The sequence below is a fragment of the Cynocephalus volans genome, chromosome 8, assembly GCF_027409185.1.
Source record: "Cynocephalus volans isolate mCynVol1 chromosome 8, mCynVol1.pri, whole genome shotgun sequence".
Lineage (NCBI taxonomy): Eukaryota > Metazoa > Chordata > Mammalia > Dermoptera > Cynocephalidae > Cynocephalus > Cynocephalus volans.
In genome coordinates, this window is record NC_084467.1 from 20875520 (window position 1) to 20893156 (window position 17637).

Genomic DNA, 17637 nt, shown 5'->3' on the forward strand with positions numbered 1-17637 from the left:
TTTTACAGGCCCTGCTAGGCTGCTCAGAGGTTCTCTCGCTGACTCACCCTCTGAGGTGAGGAACACTGCCCTCTGCAGCCCCTATACCCACCCACCCCCCAACTAGGACTGGGCACAGGGCCTGGCGGGGTGCTCAGAGGTGGATTCCTTTGCCCAGGCACGCCCCTGCAGCCTGGGCCTCTCAAGAGAAAGGTAGAGCTGGGAAGGGCCTTAATCCAAGGACTTCCCTTGGGTTCTACAGTAGAGAGGGCACACACCCAGAGCTCCATTCCCAGTCTGGGGCACCACTTGCTGCTTCCTTTGGGGAATCTTGAGGCAGGGGGCAGCCTCATCAGGGGGCCAGGTTTAACTGAAAAATGCATCTTAGTTTTGAGTACTACTGCACCTGAACTCTGTGACAAGACGTGTATTTCCCAGGACTGGGGGAGGGGGCATGATTTCTCCAGGAACTTCACTCCAGAAACGCCGTGTGACCCTCAGTCAGTCCTCAGCCTATCTGGGCCTCTATTTCTCCAGTGGCAGGGGCTGGGTTCTAGCCTCCACTTCCTGGGCCTGAGAGTGCCAAGCCCTGGGTACTGCTGCCTCTTCTCCCCCTCCCTGCTTCCGTGGAGGTGCCAGGCGACTGGGTGTTATTGTTTGGGTAACAGGAGCCATGGGGCAGCCAGGGTGCGGGGTTGGGCTGTTCTCACTGGAGAACAGGGCCTCGCTGTTCTTAGCCCAGGTGACATGTAAACGATACAGCAGCCTAACCTGCAGGTACAGGCGCTGCCGCGAGTGGCTCCTGGCCAGAAAGAAGGCAGACAAGGGGCTGGCAGGGGCATTTGGCGTAGGCCTAGGATCTGGACTGCCCTGCCCTCTCCGTGATGCTGCCGAAAATGGGCCGCTGGGAGGCAGGGCCTGGCCCAGGGTGCAGCCCAGGTGGAGTAACCCATTGAAAGTGTGGGTGACAATTCTGTCTGGGCCTCCCCTGGCCCTGCTTGAAAACAGTAGCCTTGTCCCCAGGCCTGCCCTGCCACATAGGGCACTTTACTGTGTGCCACCCACTCTGCTTCACCTATGTCACTTTAATTCTCACAATACCTTCTCAAGGAAGGGATCATCACCCCCATTTTCAGATGGGCCAACTGAACTCAGAGAGGAGAACTGGCATGTAAATTATGTCAGAGCCAGGACTGGAAACCAGATCTCTCTTTGTCTTGCCCCAAGTGGGGGAGGCTCAAGGATGGCGAAGGGTTGGGGTCATACTGGCCCAGGTGGAAGGTACTCCAAGAGAGGCTCCGGATGTTGGCAGACTCTCCTCATCCCGCAGGGCCCTTGTCCAGTCTTTGCTGAGGGTTGGCAGTGCCAGCCGGCCCTGGCACCTGGCCCCAGCCTCCGGCAGTGCACAAGGCTGCCAATGCTGGGCTCAGAACCCAGCTCCTGGGGCTGCTTCCTGCCTGCGGGGCACGTGCTGTCTTTCTCCATCTGTTGTCCAGCTTCTTAGATGCTGCCCTGGGCCCTTCTTCCCAAGACAGAGCTTCTCAGGTAGGAAGGAAGGATGCCTGCTGGAGCCCTCTCTGACCTCTGGGAGAGGGGCGCAGTGGTCTGGGGGCCCTAGGTACTGAGGAAGAGGGAGGAGAGTTGGTTTGCATCCTGTAAGAGGCCAAAGGGCTTTTCAGGCAAGGTCCTTTTATTCAGTATTCTGCAAGGTCAGCATCACTGTCCCCCTTCATTCATTCATTCATTCAGCACCTATGTGACAAGTACAATTTCAAGCAGCAGGGTGCACCTGTCAGCAAGACAGACCTGCCCTCCATGGTACAGATGAGAAAACGGAGGCTCCAAAAAGTGATGTGACAGGCTGGCGGGTAAGCTCAGTTGATTAAAGCACAGCCTTATAACAAAAAGTGATGTGACAGACCCAAGGCCAGAGGGGCAGATGACGCCTGCCTTCCCAGGACCCAGGCTCTGCGGGGGAATCTCACCTGTGGTCCTCTTTGTGCTCCCCAGTCCTTTCTCCAGGGCTGTCCATTTCCCTCTAGAGACCTTGTGCATCAACTCTTACAGGTATGGGGTTCCATGAGGATAGCACCCAAGCCAGAGACCCAGCAAGTGGAGGCAGCCAAGCAGGGCCCATGGGGTCCACTAAATCATCTAGGCTCAAGAAATTCACACCTCTGGGCACACACACCTCCTCCCCCCCTCGTTCATTGGGAATCTAGGCTGGTAGCCACATGGGTTATGCTTCCATGTCTCCCATCTGCTGGCTGAGGGACTATGGGTGAGTCTCTTAACTCTTTGAGCCTAATCTGAAAAACAGGAGTAATAGAACCTGCACTGGCCTCCTTGCTGTCTTTGCTGGGTTAACTTTCATTTGACAAACTATGTGCTGGACCCTGGCTGAGTGCCAAGGAGATGATCATAGACAAACCATGTCTCCTTCCTAAGTTAACTTGCAGTGTGCTCAGTGTTGTGGGGGATGCAGAGGAGGGAGTAAAGAACATGAGGCGCTGTGTGGACAGAGGAGGTGACATTTGAATTCAATCCTGAAAGAAGACCAGGAGTTTGCCAAAGTGACAAGGCAGGACGGGTTTTCTTAGTAGAGGGAGCCACCTCACAAATGTTTGGGGATAGGAAACAAACTGATCTGTAAAGGGTCTCAGGTCATTCAGTTCAGATAAAAAATAGGGCCCAATAATAACAATGGCTATTGTTTGTAGACCAATTCCATACCAGGTGTGTATATTTATAGGCGTTGTTTCATTTGCTTCTTGCAGCTGCCCAATGAGGTACATCATCATTATTATTATTATTATTATTATTATTATTATTATTATTATTATCATCATCATCATCATCATCATCCTTATTTCTTGGATGAGGAAACTGAAGCCCTGAGAAATGAAGTAACCTTCTCAGGGTCACACAGGTGGTAGAAGTCAGATGTGAACCCACAAGGTCAGGTTCCAGAACCCACATTCTTCATCACTGTGCTGGGCAGTTGGAGATCATGGCCTTTAATTCTATGCTGAGGAGCTGGGACTTTATTCTACAGACAGTGGGGAGCCACAGAAGGTTTGGGGCCTGGTGCATAGAAAGTTCTCAATAAATATTGAGTGAGTGAGTGAGTGTAGCAGTCACACTTGATTTTAGGAAGGGTGCATGTTTGGAGTGGGGAAGGCTGGGGCAAGGGGCTGGTGGGTAGCTACTGTGATCATCTGTGGGAATTATGTCAAGGGTCTAGAATGCTGGGTGAAGTGAAAACTCAGTCTACAAATGTATCCCTACCCCATTGCACCTCCTGGGCCGTGATCAACTGACCCTTCTCCCCAGGCTCCTGAGGGTGTGTATATGTGTGGGGGGTGGCCTGCAGAACACTTGGCTGCCTGGGGAAGATTAGGGACATTAAAGGGGCTCAGGGGGCAGGATGTCCTGGGATCGGCAGGGACAGGGAGATTATGTAATGGGCAGAGCACAGCTGTGCCTGCTGCTGCCAACCAAAGCCACAGCTGCCCTGTGGACCAAGCTCCTGGCTCCAAAGTCCTGACCTGCCTGCCCTAGCCTGGGTCTTTCTAGCCATTGGGAACCTCCTGTCTGCCTCAGCATGCTCTCACCATGCCAGTAGGGGTGAGGACAGCTCCTTTTAGCTTCCCAAGGCCCAAATAGGGTAGACTACTCACCTCACATCACACAGGAAATAGATTGGCTGGGTTTGATACACCCCAGGGTGGATAATGTCCACCTGAGGGTAATGTGTGGGGGCTGGAAAAAGCTGAACTATCCAGAGGTGGGCTCCAGTGCCTGCCTCTCCCTGCAGACCATTCCCGTGACTGGGATGTGGGCTGCTCTTCAGCATACCTCTTTTGAGCACCTCCTGAATTTTGGACCAGATTTCGAATCCTTACTTACTAGTTCTTTTTTTTTTTTGGCAGCTGGCCAGTACACGGGATCCAAACTCATGACCTTGGTGTTACAAGGCTGCGCTCTAACCAACTGAGCTAAGTGGCCAGTCTCCCTTTACCAGACTGTAACCTTAGGCACCATCATTATGCCCCTCTGAGCCTCAGTTTCCACCACTGCCAAATGAGGCCAGGACTACCTCCTAGAGCTGTAATGAGGATTAAATAGTGCCACAGGTGTGAGGCACTGAGCCCAGTGCCTGGCCTGTGGCAGGGGCTCAGAAGAGAGCAGCTGTTAGCACCAAGCCCTCATTCCTGCCTTCCCAAGACTCCCCGTTGAGGAAGGGCAGGCGTGAGTGTAAATAGTCCCTACAGTGTGACGAGTGGTACAATGAAGGAATGCAGGAGCACAGTGAAGGTAGTAGTCATTCTGCCTGGCAGAGGTTGGGAGGGGTCCCAGAGTGGGACAAGCCAAGGGCAGCCACTATCTGTGGGCTGGATGCCTTCCCAGACTTTGTCTCCCTCCACCCTTGCAGCAACTCTGACAGGTCAGTGAAACTATAGATTGGGAAACTGAGGCCTCTTGCAGTTGATTAGTTTGCACAAGGTCACACATCACACAGTTTGTCTCTGGCAGAGCTGGAAGCTACACGTGCCCCTTCCTTCTCTCTGGAAGTAGGTGATATTTGAGCTGAGTCTTCAAAGATAAGGTGTTTGCTAGGCAGAGAGCATTTGAGAGGGAATGTTGGCCCCTGGGAATGTTCTGCCTGAGTTGTGAGAAGTACTGCCAGAGGACTTGATAATTGTGCCCTCACCGTGAAAGGAGAAGTGGAGGGGACCCACCCAAAACTCCTGCCCCTGCCTCTATGGCTGCCCTGGCTATTGGAAGCAGCAAGGGTGGGCATGCCCCATGTAGTCTATCTTTCTCCCAAGCTGGTAGGTAAATTCTAACAGGGTTCCCTTAATCTCCCTTTTCTTTTCCAGAATGGACAGGCCTCAGGGGAAGAAGCTGGACTTCAGCCATCTAAGGTAAGAACCAGGGCCAGTACCCTGGGCTAGGGACTTGATTGGGGGGGGGGGTTTACTGTTAGCATAGCCTTGGAGGAGGAGAGAGGCCTGCTGTCATCCTACCCAGTGGTGAGGGCCCCGGCCTCTTGCCCCTTTGCCCAGCTCAGTCTTCCCTCTCTGATCCCACCTAATCCTTGTGGCAGCCCTGTGCATTAGAAATTACGTGCTCCAACCTTACTGTTTCATAGGTGAGGGGACTGTGTCCTAGAAACAGCCAGGAGCAGACTCCAGACTAGAACTCTGGCTACCTTTCACCCAGGCCAGGACACTTCTTTGGTTTTACTCATAGAGTTTGGGCTATTCTAAGGAGAGGGCCGAAGGAGTGACAGGGAGGCTCAGGTTGGCTGTGCTGCTCTGCTTGGTAGGACTGGGCCTAACGATGGCCTGGGAGTATCCAGGCATGTGAGCTGGAACGGTGGTGGTGGAGGGAACCCGGTGCCTTTCAAGTCCCAGGCCCAGTGCCTGGCATGTGGCACATATGTTACTTCTCAGGCATATCCAGCTATCTCTGCTTCTTCTGGGCTTCTTACTGTTGCCTCTCAGTCCCTGTTGCTGCCTTTGTGTGTTGCCCAAAGCACCAGGGGCTGGGTGACAGTTGTGTGACCTCAGGTGCTTTGTCCTATCTGTGCCTTTGGTTTCTCATCTCTGTAGTGAGAAAGACCACACCCAATTCACAGGATAGCTGTGAGGTCACAGGAGGGGCTTTGGAAGGGGCAGAGCTTGGCCTCTGGTGTCAGAGCAAACCTGGGTTCAAGTGCTGTCTCCATCCCCACCAACTGACCAGAAGCTCTTCTCCCTTCTGTCTCAGTTTCCTCAACTGTATGTTGGGGAAACAGTGCCTATCTCACAGGAGTGATGTGAAAGACACACGAGGTAGTAACTGTCAGGCACTCGGTGGCTTCAACGCCTGCAGTATGCATGCCCTGGTGTGTGGCTCTGCTCCTCCTCCTGCCAGTGGCCCAGGCCAGGCCTGGGTCAGCCTGAACACCAGACCCGCCAGTAAGCTTGACCTTTGAGATCGATTCAGGGTTGGTCCTGATGTTTACCTTGACTCAGCTCCTAAGATAAGGTGACTGCGCTGGGTGGGGTAAGGCAAGGTGAAAGAAGTAGGCTCCCACCCCCTCCTCCGTTGATTACTGTGGCAACTTTGGGCCATCAGAAGCCAGTACGTACTGTGGACTGGGCCCCTTGGTGTATCTCAGCCCTTGTCTGGAGAATCTCCTCCAACAAAGTAGCCGCCTCTAGTGGCCTAGTACAACGTGAAGGGGCTGTAGGTCCCCAGTGAAGAACCAGGAGGTTCAGATCTTGGGGCTGAGGTTCTGGGAGTTGCAGAGGAGCTTGCAGCTTTCGGGGAGCTGGTGGTGAGGGCAGCTTCTCATCTCAAGAGTTAGAGGGGCTGATTGGGAGAGAAAAGGAGCTTGCCCAGGAAGCTCCATTTGCTCCCAAGCCTATGACTCCTGCCCTAGAGGAGAAGGTCCTGCAGTGGGGAAGGGAGACAAGGCTGAAGATGAATGGAGCAGGGAGAGTCTTGAATGCCACATTAAAGAAGAGAAAGAGCTCAACCCATGCTCGGCACCATGCCAAGAACTTTGCGTTTAGTTCTTACTATTCACTCGGGTAGAAATTGTTACTATCCCCATTTTACAGATGAGAAAATTGATGCCCAGCATCACATAGCTTGTGGGTCATGGAGTCAAGTCTTGTTTGACTATAGAACCCACATTCCTCCCAGTCCAAGGAACACTGAGTGCTGAAGAGGAGGAGCACTGGGTTCTGTGACCCCACGTGCCACCAGTCCTGGACTCCTGCTCATCCATCTCAACGCCCCAGCCTCCAGTATCCCCACTGCCCACTTCTGGGCTTAAAACACCAGGGGGCTCTCAACCCGTGGTCCGGACCTCGTCATTTTATGCAGTGGGATGAGCTGGCAGTGGGCCGGCAGATCCTTCATCAGATATTCGGTGCATGCTGTGGTGGCACTGGGAGACCCCAAAGTGAAGTCACTACCCCCCACCCTCAGGGAGTTCCCAGTCTTGGGGGTAGAGTGGAGAAAGGAAAACTGTGTAGTAGGTGCCATTATGGGGAAGAGCACAGCTGTAGCCCATGGAACCTCCATTCCTTGCCAGGGGCAGAGACACATAATGCCTTCCAGGTGCCCTCATTTCTCTCAGTGACACGATAAGATGAACACATCCCAGGGAACCCAGCTAGTGGCATCAGAGCTCAGGGCCAAGCATGGACCAGAGAAATGGTCACTGCTGTTTGTGGCAGAGGAAAAAGAGTTGGGGTGGGCCCTGGGGCACCAGGCCACCGTTCCTGAAGAGCTGGCATTTGGTTGGGTCTCAAAAGGCACGATTTGGGCAGGCAGAGAAAGAGGTGGGCATTCCAGGTGGAGAAGAGGCAGGGAAGGGGACTTGGGAGTCAGGCAATCTGAGTTCAAAATCTTGCCCCTGTTTCTTGTTTGCCTTGTAATCTTGGACAAGTAACTTGCCCCTCTCAGGCTCAGAATCTTTTCTTATAAAAGGAGAATATAGAGCTCACCTCTCAGGCTAAGCCGGAAGACAGAATGTGATGCATATAAATTAAAGCATCCAACAAGGTTTGTGGCACAGTGTTGGTGCTTAATGCTTATTTATTTTATTCATTTCAGGTAGAAAGGGGGATTTGGGTTTTAGCAGTGATAATGTGGACAGCCAGTGCAGGGTGAGAGCTCACTGGATCCCTTCAGCACCTGGGCACACCTGGTATCCTCAGGCACACTGGGGCTCCATCCATCCTCCCTTCCTGGGAATGGACTGGGCACCCCCTCCCCCTGGCTATCTCTGGAGCTGGACCCCTTTGAAGTGCCTGCAGGTCTATTTTGAGAGCTGAGCATTTCCCCCCCTCCTCTCCTCTCTTCCTGTTTATGAAATCCTGATCCCTCCCGGATCCATCGTGCGCCCCTGGCTGGAGCTTAGGCAGGATGTGACTGTAGACTTAGGGGAGCCTCGGGCAGCCTCAGGTGTTGGGAGGAACTTCCCCTGGACTGGCTAGAGCAGGCCAGCCCACCCTCCTAGCACCTGGGGCCCCATGGCTGGGCTCTGTCCCTTCAGCCTGCCCAGGGGAGATCCCATGGCAGTAAGACTGACTAGATCAGGGAGTAGTTCTGTTTACAATGTCCCTTTGTCTCTGTGGCCCATTTTCCTTCTAGAAACAACATTCTAAAGGTAGAGGCGTGTAGTTTTAACCTTCATTTTACAGAGGAGGAAACTGAGGCTCAGACAGGGAAGGAGATTTGCCTGGGAGCACTCAGCTAGTGAGTAGCCAGTTCTTCTTGACTTCCCACCTGCAATCCTGGCCTCACGCCCCTTGCTCATGCTGGTCTTTCCCTACCCGCAGTGTCTTTTCTTCCTCCTTTCTGTCTGGATGACACCCATTCATTCTCAGGACCCAGCTGGACTGCCCCTCTCTGGAAGGTCTTCCTGGCAGATAGTCACCAGCCCTGGGTGCCCACAGCAACTTGATTGCAGCTCTGTTGCAGGACAGTTGTGTTTTCTTATCATGTATTTCTTTTCAAAGCTGTTTGAGGACAAAGCCAGGGTCTGCCTTAACGTCTGCGCCTCCTAGTGTCTGGCTCTGGGCCTGGGACAGAACAGGGGGCCAGGAGCTGTGTGTGACATCCGGAGGGGAGGCAGCCTGGCCAGCCTTGCAAGGAGAGCGATGAATACTTGAGGGTAGGCTTTGGAAGCAACAGACTTTGGTTTGCTCTTAGCTCTCCCCCTTTCTAGACATGTGGCCTTGGGCAAGTTAGTTTCTCTCTGAGTCTAGTTTTCTCATTTCTGTAATGGGGATGATGATACCTCCCTTGGAGCTAAGACACACAACCTTAGCTTCAGTGTCAAGCACAGGGCCTGGAGAACCCACATGAGCAAAGGCTGAAGGAGAGAACAGCCATGTGCAATAAATGTTCGATAGTAGGAGGCATGATTCTCATTATCACTCCATGCCAGTCCTGACCTAGAGTCTGAGGCCAGCGCCCTCCTGAAGGATGCTTGGGAACTTTGGACTGCTCTTTACCTGCCCAAAGGCATGCTGGGAGACATCTGTCCCACCACAGTGGGTAGTACCTGGGAGGCCCTGCAGATGCCACCAGCTGGGGAAGGGACTGCTGGTATCCTTTAGGGTCAGGGATTGGCACATGGGCTTGGCTACAGCTGGCAGAGGGAGGCCCAGGCTAGAGACTCTAGAGGCCGGGGATCAGCCTGGGGGGCTCTGGGCTCCTCTCCCAGCTACCCTGTGGCAGGAAGTAAATAAAGAGGAAGTGTCTGTGGGGGGGAATGGGTTAAGGACCAAGGGATGTGGGCTGGTGGCTGTCCTCCCCCCTCCTGCCTTCAGAGGCTTCAGGCCCTACACACCCTTCAGCAAAGGCCCTTCTGAGACTGTTTCCTTCCTGTTGCCCCTTCTGGTACCCTGCTAGCCACAGAGGTTTTTTCTCTGCTTCTGAGGGACTAGGGGTTGCGGGGAGGAGTGGCAAATGGGCACCAGCACTGGACTAGAGAGTTTTGGGGCTCCCAGGGCTGCCCTAGCCTCCAACCCCCTGCCTGAGGAAGCTGGGGAGCAGTCAGAGGCCTCAGTCTAAGGGAGGCGTCTTTCACAACCCCCAGCCAGGCCATCCACCCCCAGAGACTATTATCAGAGGCCCTGCAAGGATAGGAAAGGGGAAGTCCTTGTGTCCGCAGGGGTGTGTATTTCTACATGGGGGATGTCTGTGGAAAGGGTTTCCGATCAGTGGCCTGAGTGTGTGTGTGTGTGTGTTTCAGTTCCTGCAGAAGACTGTGTGAGTGATGAGATGAGGCCATGTGGGAAGGGGCTGGGCTGGTCAACCCCTGCCTACGGCTGCCTGCTCCTCCTCTCAAACCTCTGTGGGGCCTTTGCTAGGGCCTTCTGCCCCTTGTCCATCCCAGGGCCCTGGATGGGCAGGCTTCTTTGGGGCATCTGTGCAGGGGCAGGACCGGGTCTGGTGGTACTTGCTCTGTGGGCTGCCATTCTGAGTGGGCCCAGCCCTGGCAGAGTCACCATAGGGGAAGTGTTTGAGCTCTGGGTGGAGCAGTCAGATGGTGGCCTCGCTGACTTCTGTCCCACATTCTCTTGGGCCCCCCAGGAGGATGTTACAGGTGCTGGGATGCCCACTGTGTCACCACCTTATCACCTTGTGACTTCTGTCTCTGTTCCTGTCTTCCCTCCTAGGGGCAGAGGGGACAGGGAAGGGCATATCCCTAAGCCCTTCCCTGGGTCATGGGCTTGGGGTCTGCAGCATCCCCTCCTCAGCAGGGGGGAGCCTGACCCTTCTTCTGTCCCTCCTCCCTGCAGAGGGGGAAGTGAGAAGGAGGGGGCCAGGGACCCTGCCTTCTGGGCCAGGAAGGCTAAAAAAAGCAGAAGTAAGAGGAGTAACGGGGACCTCTGGCCACTGGCTTGAGCCCTACCATGCAGACCCCGGCAGATTTCCCCAGGGTTGAGAGAGACTCGATTCCCTGTCTCAGAAAGGTGAGCAGAAGGGTGGCCTGCCTCCAGCAGTGTCTGTCACCATGACTCTGGGCAAGGAATGGGTTTGGGGGTGGCTCTGTCCCCTGGGGTTTCCGGGTGGCTGCCTCTGTCCCCAGGGAGTGTTCTCAGTCAAAGGCAGACAGACGAGGTGGAGGCTCAGATCTCAGGGTTGGGTGGGCAGGGATTGCCGTGGGGTGTGGGCCTACCTCAGCTCCTCTCAGAGCCAGGCTTTCTACCTGTCCCACTAGCAGGTACCCTCAGGGGCCCAATTAGCCTGCAGCTCTTTGGTTTTTTTGTGGGGCTGTTCTACCCCCTCCCTCATCTGTCAGGGAAGGTCCCCTGAAGATATGGTTGCATTTCTGAGGGTCAAAACCTGGAGTTGGAAGTCCCAGACTGACCCTAGTACTGAGGGAGAGGGCAGGCTTGGGTGGGCAGGAAGTGGCTCTGGCTGACTTACCTGCCCACCCTTTCCTGGCATGCAAGGTCTGCCGACCCCAGGCCAGCCAGTAACCAGGGGAGAAACTTGGGTTCAAGCCGCCTCTGCCACTGGTTTGCTTTGAGCCTGGATGAGTCACTGTCTTCTGGGCCTCAGTTTCCTATTCCTGAAATGAGGATAACAGCTTTTGGGATATTTAAATCAGAGTCAAAGCCAGCAGATTGCACACAGGAGATGGCCCTCTCAGCCACCATCTGGGCCACCATCAGAACCTGGTATGAGAAAAAAATACTAGGGAAACAGAAGCCCTCAGAGATGGGTCTGCCACAATTACTGGACTGCTTTCCAGAGTGCTGGTGGTTTCAGGTTGTGTCCCCTCATCTGTTTCCCCACCCCCGGGTACACCAGTAAGAACACACAGCTCTGCCATTAACCCTTCCTGGGGATCCCTGTCTTGCTGCCTGCCTATGCATCTGCTGGGTGTCAGATTCTGTTTGCCCTAGGTATCTGCCAGTCTACTTGGACCTCACTGACTCTCCATCTGTCTCAGTTGTTGGGTTCCTGTCTGTCTCCACGTGATGTGTGCCTTTCTTCGCCTGTTGGGTACAGGTCATGTTAGGTGCCTAGTGGGTTCATGTACCCTTATGTCTCTGCCTATTGGTTGGTATTCTCATCTGTCCCTGACTATTGGGTCCATGTCCCCATCTCCCTCTGCATGTTTGTATGAGTCTCTGTCCACCTTGTCTGTTAGATGTGAGTCCCCATCTCTCCCTGTTGGGTTCATGACTCCATCTGTTTCTGCCTGTTGGGTTCATGTCCCCATCCGTCTCTGCCTGTTGGGTTCATGTCCCCATCCGTCTCTGCCTGTTAGTTGGTGTCCCCCTCTGCATGTTGGATACAAATTTCTGTCCACCTCTGTCTGTTAGATGTGAGTTTCCTTCTGTCTCTGCCTGTTGGGTATGTGTTCTCTTCTGTCTCTGTCTATTGGGTGCATGTCCCCATCCATCCCTGCCTGTTAGATGCCTGTCTTTATCAGTCTGCACCTGTTGGGTGCCTGTCTCTGCCTGTTGAGTACCTATCTACTCAGCAGCTAGGTTGGCATGGGGCTTTCCCTTTGGAGGCCCTAGGGAGGATGGGGGGGAGGGCCAGAGGGCAGCCCTCAGGCATTGGGGAGGGGGTAAAAGAGAGGAAGGGAATGTGGTGAGGGTGTAGGCCTAGGGCTGAGAAACCACAGGCCCTGAGTGATTGGCTGCCCTGGGCCGGGCCTAGCCCCCGCCCTCACCCTGAACATCCGCCTTGGGCCTGGCCACCTCCGCAGCAGCCCCGGACGCTGCCTGCTCCTGCCATGGTGCCGTGGCCCTGCTGGGCGGATGGAGCAGGATCCCAAGCCGCCCCGTCTGCGGCTCTGGGCCCTGCTCCCCTGGCTGCCCAGGAAGCAGCGGCCCAGAATCAGCCAGACCTCTCTGCCTGCTCCTGGCCCTGGCTCTGGCCCCCAGCAGGACTTGGTGAGTTGCCTGGATATCTGGTCCTGGCCTGGCTGTGGCCCTTGGAGCAGGTACCTGGGCAGCCAGTTTGCCCTAAGCTGGCTTTGGGCTCCCCTGGCCCAGGCCTGGCCATGTGGGGTGACTGGACCCTGCCCAGACTTGATTCCTGGGGAAGTGAGGTGGCACTCTAGTCCCTCAGGGCAATATCGGCAGATTGGAGGAAGGGCAGAGAGGTCCTAGAACAGCCAGGACCTGGCAAGGGGCTTCCAGTAGGCTTGTATGAGAGAAGTTTGGGAAGGTGGCACATGGAGTCTCTGGCCTTAACTCCCACCCACCTCATACTGGTGCTTGCTGGGTTGATGGGGGTGTCCAGGTGACTCTTGGGTCTCAGGCACTTCTGCCCTGTCCTACTGACCAGGGATCACCTCATCCCCTCTAGACCAGAAACAAAGGCTCAGCTCTCCCTCCCATTATGAGAACAAACTCTACTTCCTACTGTGGCAAAACCAAAACGACAGGGGGAGGAGAGCCCCGCAGGGCGGACCTTGGCAAGTTGCTGGGCCTCAGCCTGGGGTTGGCTGAGCCTGGCCATGCCTGGGCATCCGTTTGGGCCTGACCAGGCCAGAGCAGCAGAAGCAATAGATGCTTCACTTGACCCCATACCTTGGTGGTTTGACCTTCCTGGCCTTTGAGGCCTTCTTAATATTGACAAATCTGGAGGCTGACCCTGTCAGGGTCATTGTCTGTTGGGCCTGCAGGCCCTGTCTGCTGAGATCTGGTGGGAATGGCCTTGGATGGGGGCATATGCCCCATGCTGCCCTGGATGTGGCCAACCATTCCCACCAGCTCTATCCCTCTGTCAGGATGAGGGTGTCCTCAAGGAGATCGCCATCACGCACCATGTCAAGGCTGGCTCAGAGAAGGCTGATCCATCCCATTTTGAGCTCCTCAAGGTTCTGGGCCAGGGATCCTTTGGCAAAGTAAGTCATGAGCCCATGGCTGGGAGGGCAGCACTGGTCATGTCAGAGGTGGGGGTCAGGTCACCTTGGGGCCCACAGGATCAGAGGGCAAGGGTTAGAGGTCACCTTGGTACCCAGGGAGAGCAAAAGGTCCCCTTGGGGGACTTAGGGAAGTTAGATGTCAGCCTGGTACTGAGAGGATGGTAGCCAAATGGGCCCAGACCCCTTCCCAGCTTGTCCTCTGCTTTTCTACCTCTGCCTTCTTAGGTCTTCCTTGTGCGGAAGGTCACCCGGCCTGACAGTGGGCACCTGTATGCCATGAAGGTGCTGAAGAAGGCCACACTGAAAGGTGAGTGGGGGGCACCTCCCTGTGAGGAGCCCAGGCTGGACATAAGATTGAGGGAGATGCCCAGACTTCAAGGGCCCGGGTCTGATGGGGGAGGTCGCTCTTTCACCAGGAGCACCTAGTCTGAAGGTGGAGAAACAGGCCTATTCTCAGCCACCCTTTATGTCATCTCCACACCATCCCCAAGCCAAGTGCCAGTGACTGTGGATAAAGGTGAATGTCTGGAAGGAGGTAGTGGGGTGAGTGCAGTGTGTGCATGGTGATCAGGGAGAGGCATTCTAAATGTCAAAGTTGCTTCATGATGCTAGAAGAGTCTGAGGGAGACCTCTCTGGCCCCCTAGCTTAAGGTGGAGAATGGTGTGAGAGAAGAGGCAGGGAGCCCAGGGAGGCAGCTGGGCCAGGTAAGAGAGGGTAAGTTGAGGCAGGGCCATGGAGGTGGATGGCAGAGAGGGTCAGAAGGGAGCCTGAGTCAAGGGCTAGAATTCCAGGGACTTATAAAAGGCATAAGGATGGTTGGTGGGCTTTGGGTTGGACTTTGACTGGCTTGGGAGCCAAGATGGAGTCAGAGCCAAGTCCTGGCTGGGGTGTATGTGGGGGATAGGAGATGTCGGCCCTAGGGCAATATGGGTCATGTGGCCCATGAAGGGCAGTTTGTGGGGTGATGGTAGCTTTGGTGCCCCAAGGTCAGGATGATGGGGGTGGGAGTCATCCCCCAAGAGGGATGGTGGGAGCCACAGGGGGAGATGAAAAGTGAAAAAACTCGATCCCGGCTGTGACGGGCTCACGGGCTGGGTGGGAGAGTCTAAACATGCCCTGGCAGTGCAGTGCAGTGGTGGTGTGACCATTGTGCACAGATGTCCTGAAGCAGCGTGGGGTGCAGCCACATATAAGGTAGGCTCAGAGGTCAGAGAGACCCTAAGGAGCAGCCATGTGAACTATGCCTCAAAGAATGAGTTAGGAGTTCTCCACACCAAAAATGGGAGAGGAAGGGCACTCCAGGAAGGAGGAACTGTTTGCCTGAGCAAAAGTGTAGAGGTGGTTTAAAAATGTAAGATGCATTTGAGAAACATGGACTTGAATAGTCTACTCCAGTACGGTCCCTGCTATATCTAGTGAGGGAAATACAGAAATAAAAATAGAGGACCCCATATTGGCCACCCACCAAAATAAATAAATAAAATAAAATAGAGGATACGCCATACCAGTCAGCCACCAAAAATAAAATAAAATAAAGAGGATAAAAAGTGTTCTGAAGGGAAGTGCAAGCACTTTAGGAGCCCAGAAAGCCCTAACCCAGTTTGGGAGGTTAAGGAATGCTTTGTGGAGGAGGTGAGGCCTGAACTGAGTCAAAGAAGAACCTACTAATGGTCAGAATTGCATGGTGACTTCTATTCCTTTTGTTTTGGGTTTTTTTTTTTTTGTGGCTAGCTGGTACGAGGATCTGAATCTGTGACCTTGGTATTACAAAGCTATACTTTAACCAGAGAGCCCACAACTTTTATTCTTTAAAATATAAAGTATGTGGGGGTTGCCTACCCAGACCCATGAATCAGAACTTTAGGCCCAGGGAATCTGCCTCTCTAGCTAGCTTCCCAAGTAACCATGCTCGACAGCTCCCGAACTAGAATTTGCAAATTTTTATGCCAGAGGGAGAGAGGGCTGGTAAAGACATCCCAAGGGGAGGTGTGGAGGTGAAGTCTAGGGAATTTGAGAAAATGGAGCACACAGGGGAGCAGGTTGCTCAGACCAGCTGGATTGAAGGGCCCTTGGAGGGGCATGGTGGGAGACAGCATTGGAAAGGTAGGCAGGGAGCCAAAGCCCCAGCCCTGGGCACTTCCATGAGGGTTGCGAGCAGAGAGCACATCAGGATTCAGAAACAGACTGGGAAGTAAGGAAGAAATCTGAAGGCTGAGTATCCCTAAGTCCCTGGGTGAGGGAGCCTTGGGAACTGAGGCTAGAGGAACAAGTGGAAAAGAGGACCCTTAGTTGGGGCTTGAGCAGTGGCTGGGTTGGGTGTCTAGACTCTTGGTGACTTCCTTTCTCCTCTGGCCAGTGCGTGACCGTGTTCGGACCAAGATGGAGAGAGACATCCTGGCTGATGTAAACCACCCATTTGTGGTGAAGCTGCACTACGGTGAGGCCGCCGATCCTACGTGAGCACCTGGCCCATTCAGCCTTGCCCTTGCCGTGGCCCGCTGCCTTCCTTGTTCATTGTCCCACCTCCCACCTAGCAGGTCAGGCAGCCGGGGCCGGAGGGGCAGGTAACAAGGCCCGGCTGACTGTACCATTGCTTTTCCCCTCTCCCAGCTTTCCAGACTGAGGGCAAGCTCTATCTCATTCTGGATTTCCTGCGTGGCGGGGACCTCTTCACACGGCTCTCAAAAGAGGTGAGCTGACATCCCCCTGCCAGAGGGCCCCAGGATGGAGCTAGGGGGATGCTGAGGCCTCCCATTCCAGGGCCCTGTAAAGAACACGTCCAGCATTGCCTGGACCTGGAGCCACCCAGGCCTGCCTAGCAGCCCCTGACCTAGGAAACATCACTTGCCCTGGGACAGAGAACACACCCTGCAAAGCCTCAGAGAATTCCTCCCTAGATGGGCTGAGGAGGACTTGGCTCTGGATCCGATGCCTTTTTGATTCTGGGGTCTAAAGATGCCTCTCACCTCTCCACCTCCATCCTTCCAGGGCTGCCCTGGGAAGGTTTGTGAGAACAGGCAGAAACCCAAATCCACCCGGAAGGCTACAGACTTTAGCATTCTTGTCCCACATATTAACCAAAAGGATTGTGAACTGCTACAAAAATATTTGAGCCAGATATAAAAATGGGACCATTAATACAATTCAAACTTTAAAGAGAACTGCACTTTTAAAAATTTTTTTAAATGTTATTTCAATGTTTGAATAGGTAATATAGTTAGATGATTCAGAAGAAAAGTATTCATCAAGAAGTCTTCCCACCCCAGCACCCTCTACCCCCAATAGTTAAATATTTTTATTGGTTTCTTGCTTAACCTTCACGTTTCTTTTGCAAACAAGTCCAATATATGTTCTGAATCCCTACCTCCACTTTCTTAAGTAAGAAGTACCATTCCTTATACACTGTTCTGTACCTTACTTTTTTTCAAGGCAGTATATCTTGGAGATCATTACGTATCAGAACATGGAAAAACTCCTTGTTCTACTTTGTGGCCGCCTAGCACTCCATTATGCAGGGGAGAGACAGTTTATTCCAGTCTTCTACTCCCGGTCTTTTGTGCTGTTTCCAGCCTTTTGCTATTTCCAAACAATGCCACAATGAGTGACTTGTATATTAGTCATTTAATTCTTCAAACCCTTTTATGACAAGAAGAGTATATGGCACTGGGGTCTCCAAGGGTCTTCTCCAGGGTAGACCCTTGAGACCAGGAAGCTGTTGACTGCCCTGTGCCCCAGCTCCTGAGAAAGAGGTGGTCCCAGCTGAAACCCCCTCCTGCTGGTTGCAGGTTATGTTCACGGAGGAAGATGTGAAATTTTACCTGGCCGAGCTGGCTTTGGGCCTGGACCACCTGCACAGCCTGGGCATCATTTACAGAGACCTCAAGCCTGAGAAGTGAGTGAAGCCCCAGCCCTGCCCTGGCCTCCCTAAGGGGTGCAGAGACAGACCCTGAGGCCTCTTCTAGAACAGGGTCACCCTGACAAAGGTGGGTGTGGCTCTCCCCAGGACCGGCCCCCTCTCTTGGGCTCTCTGAAGAATGGGTGGGTGGGGTGGGATGGCTGTGGCAGCAGGCTCACCTTGGAGGGCTGCCTAGTCAAGCGGGCTGCCATTACCAAGGCTAAGCACCTTCCATACAGGTGTGTTGCCCACCTTCTTTGCTAATACAGTGTGACATCTGAGATGCTACCATTAAAGGTCATTCCTTGATATGGCCCTCTCTAGAATTTTCCTTAATATCTAAATATGCGT

At 53.9% G+C, this 17637-nt stretch overlaps 1 protein-coding gene across 3 annotated transcripts in view; it reads left to right on the forward strand.

Moving 5' to 3' along the window:
- RPS6KA1 (ribosomal protein S6 kinase A1) overlaps positions 1–17637 on the forward strand; it is a 38152-nt gene that overhangs the window by 1294 nt on the left and 19221 nt on the right. The window contains exons 2-7 of one of the 3 annotated variants that reach the window (XM_063104298.1): positions 4863–4907; positions 13253–13369; positions 13616–13697; positions 15748–15828; positions 16002–16081; positions 17177–17283. In XM_063104298.1, coding sequence (XP_062960368.1) covers positions 4863–4907; positions 13253–13369; positions 13616–13697; positions 15748–15828; positions 16002–16081; positions 17177–17283 — 512 coding nt within the window. Of the gene's footprint in view, positions 1–4862; positions 4908–10409; positions 10470–12275; positions 12411–13252; positions 13370–13615; positions 13698–15747; positions 15829–16001; positions 16082–17176; positions 17284–17637 lie in introns of those variants that run through there. The other 2 variants (XM_063104299.1, XM_063104297.1) reach the window with 2 other exon arrangements.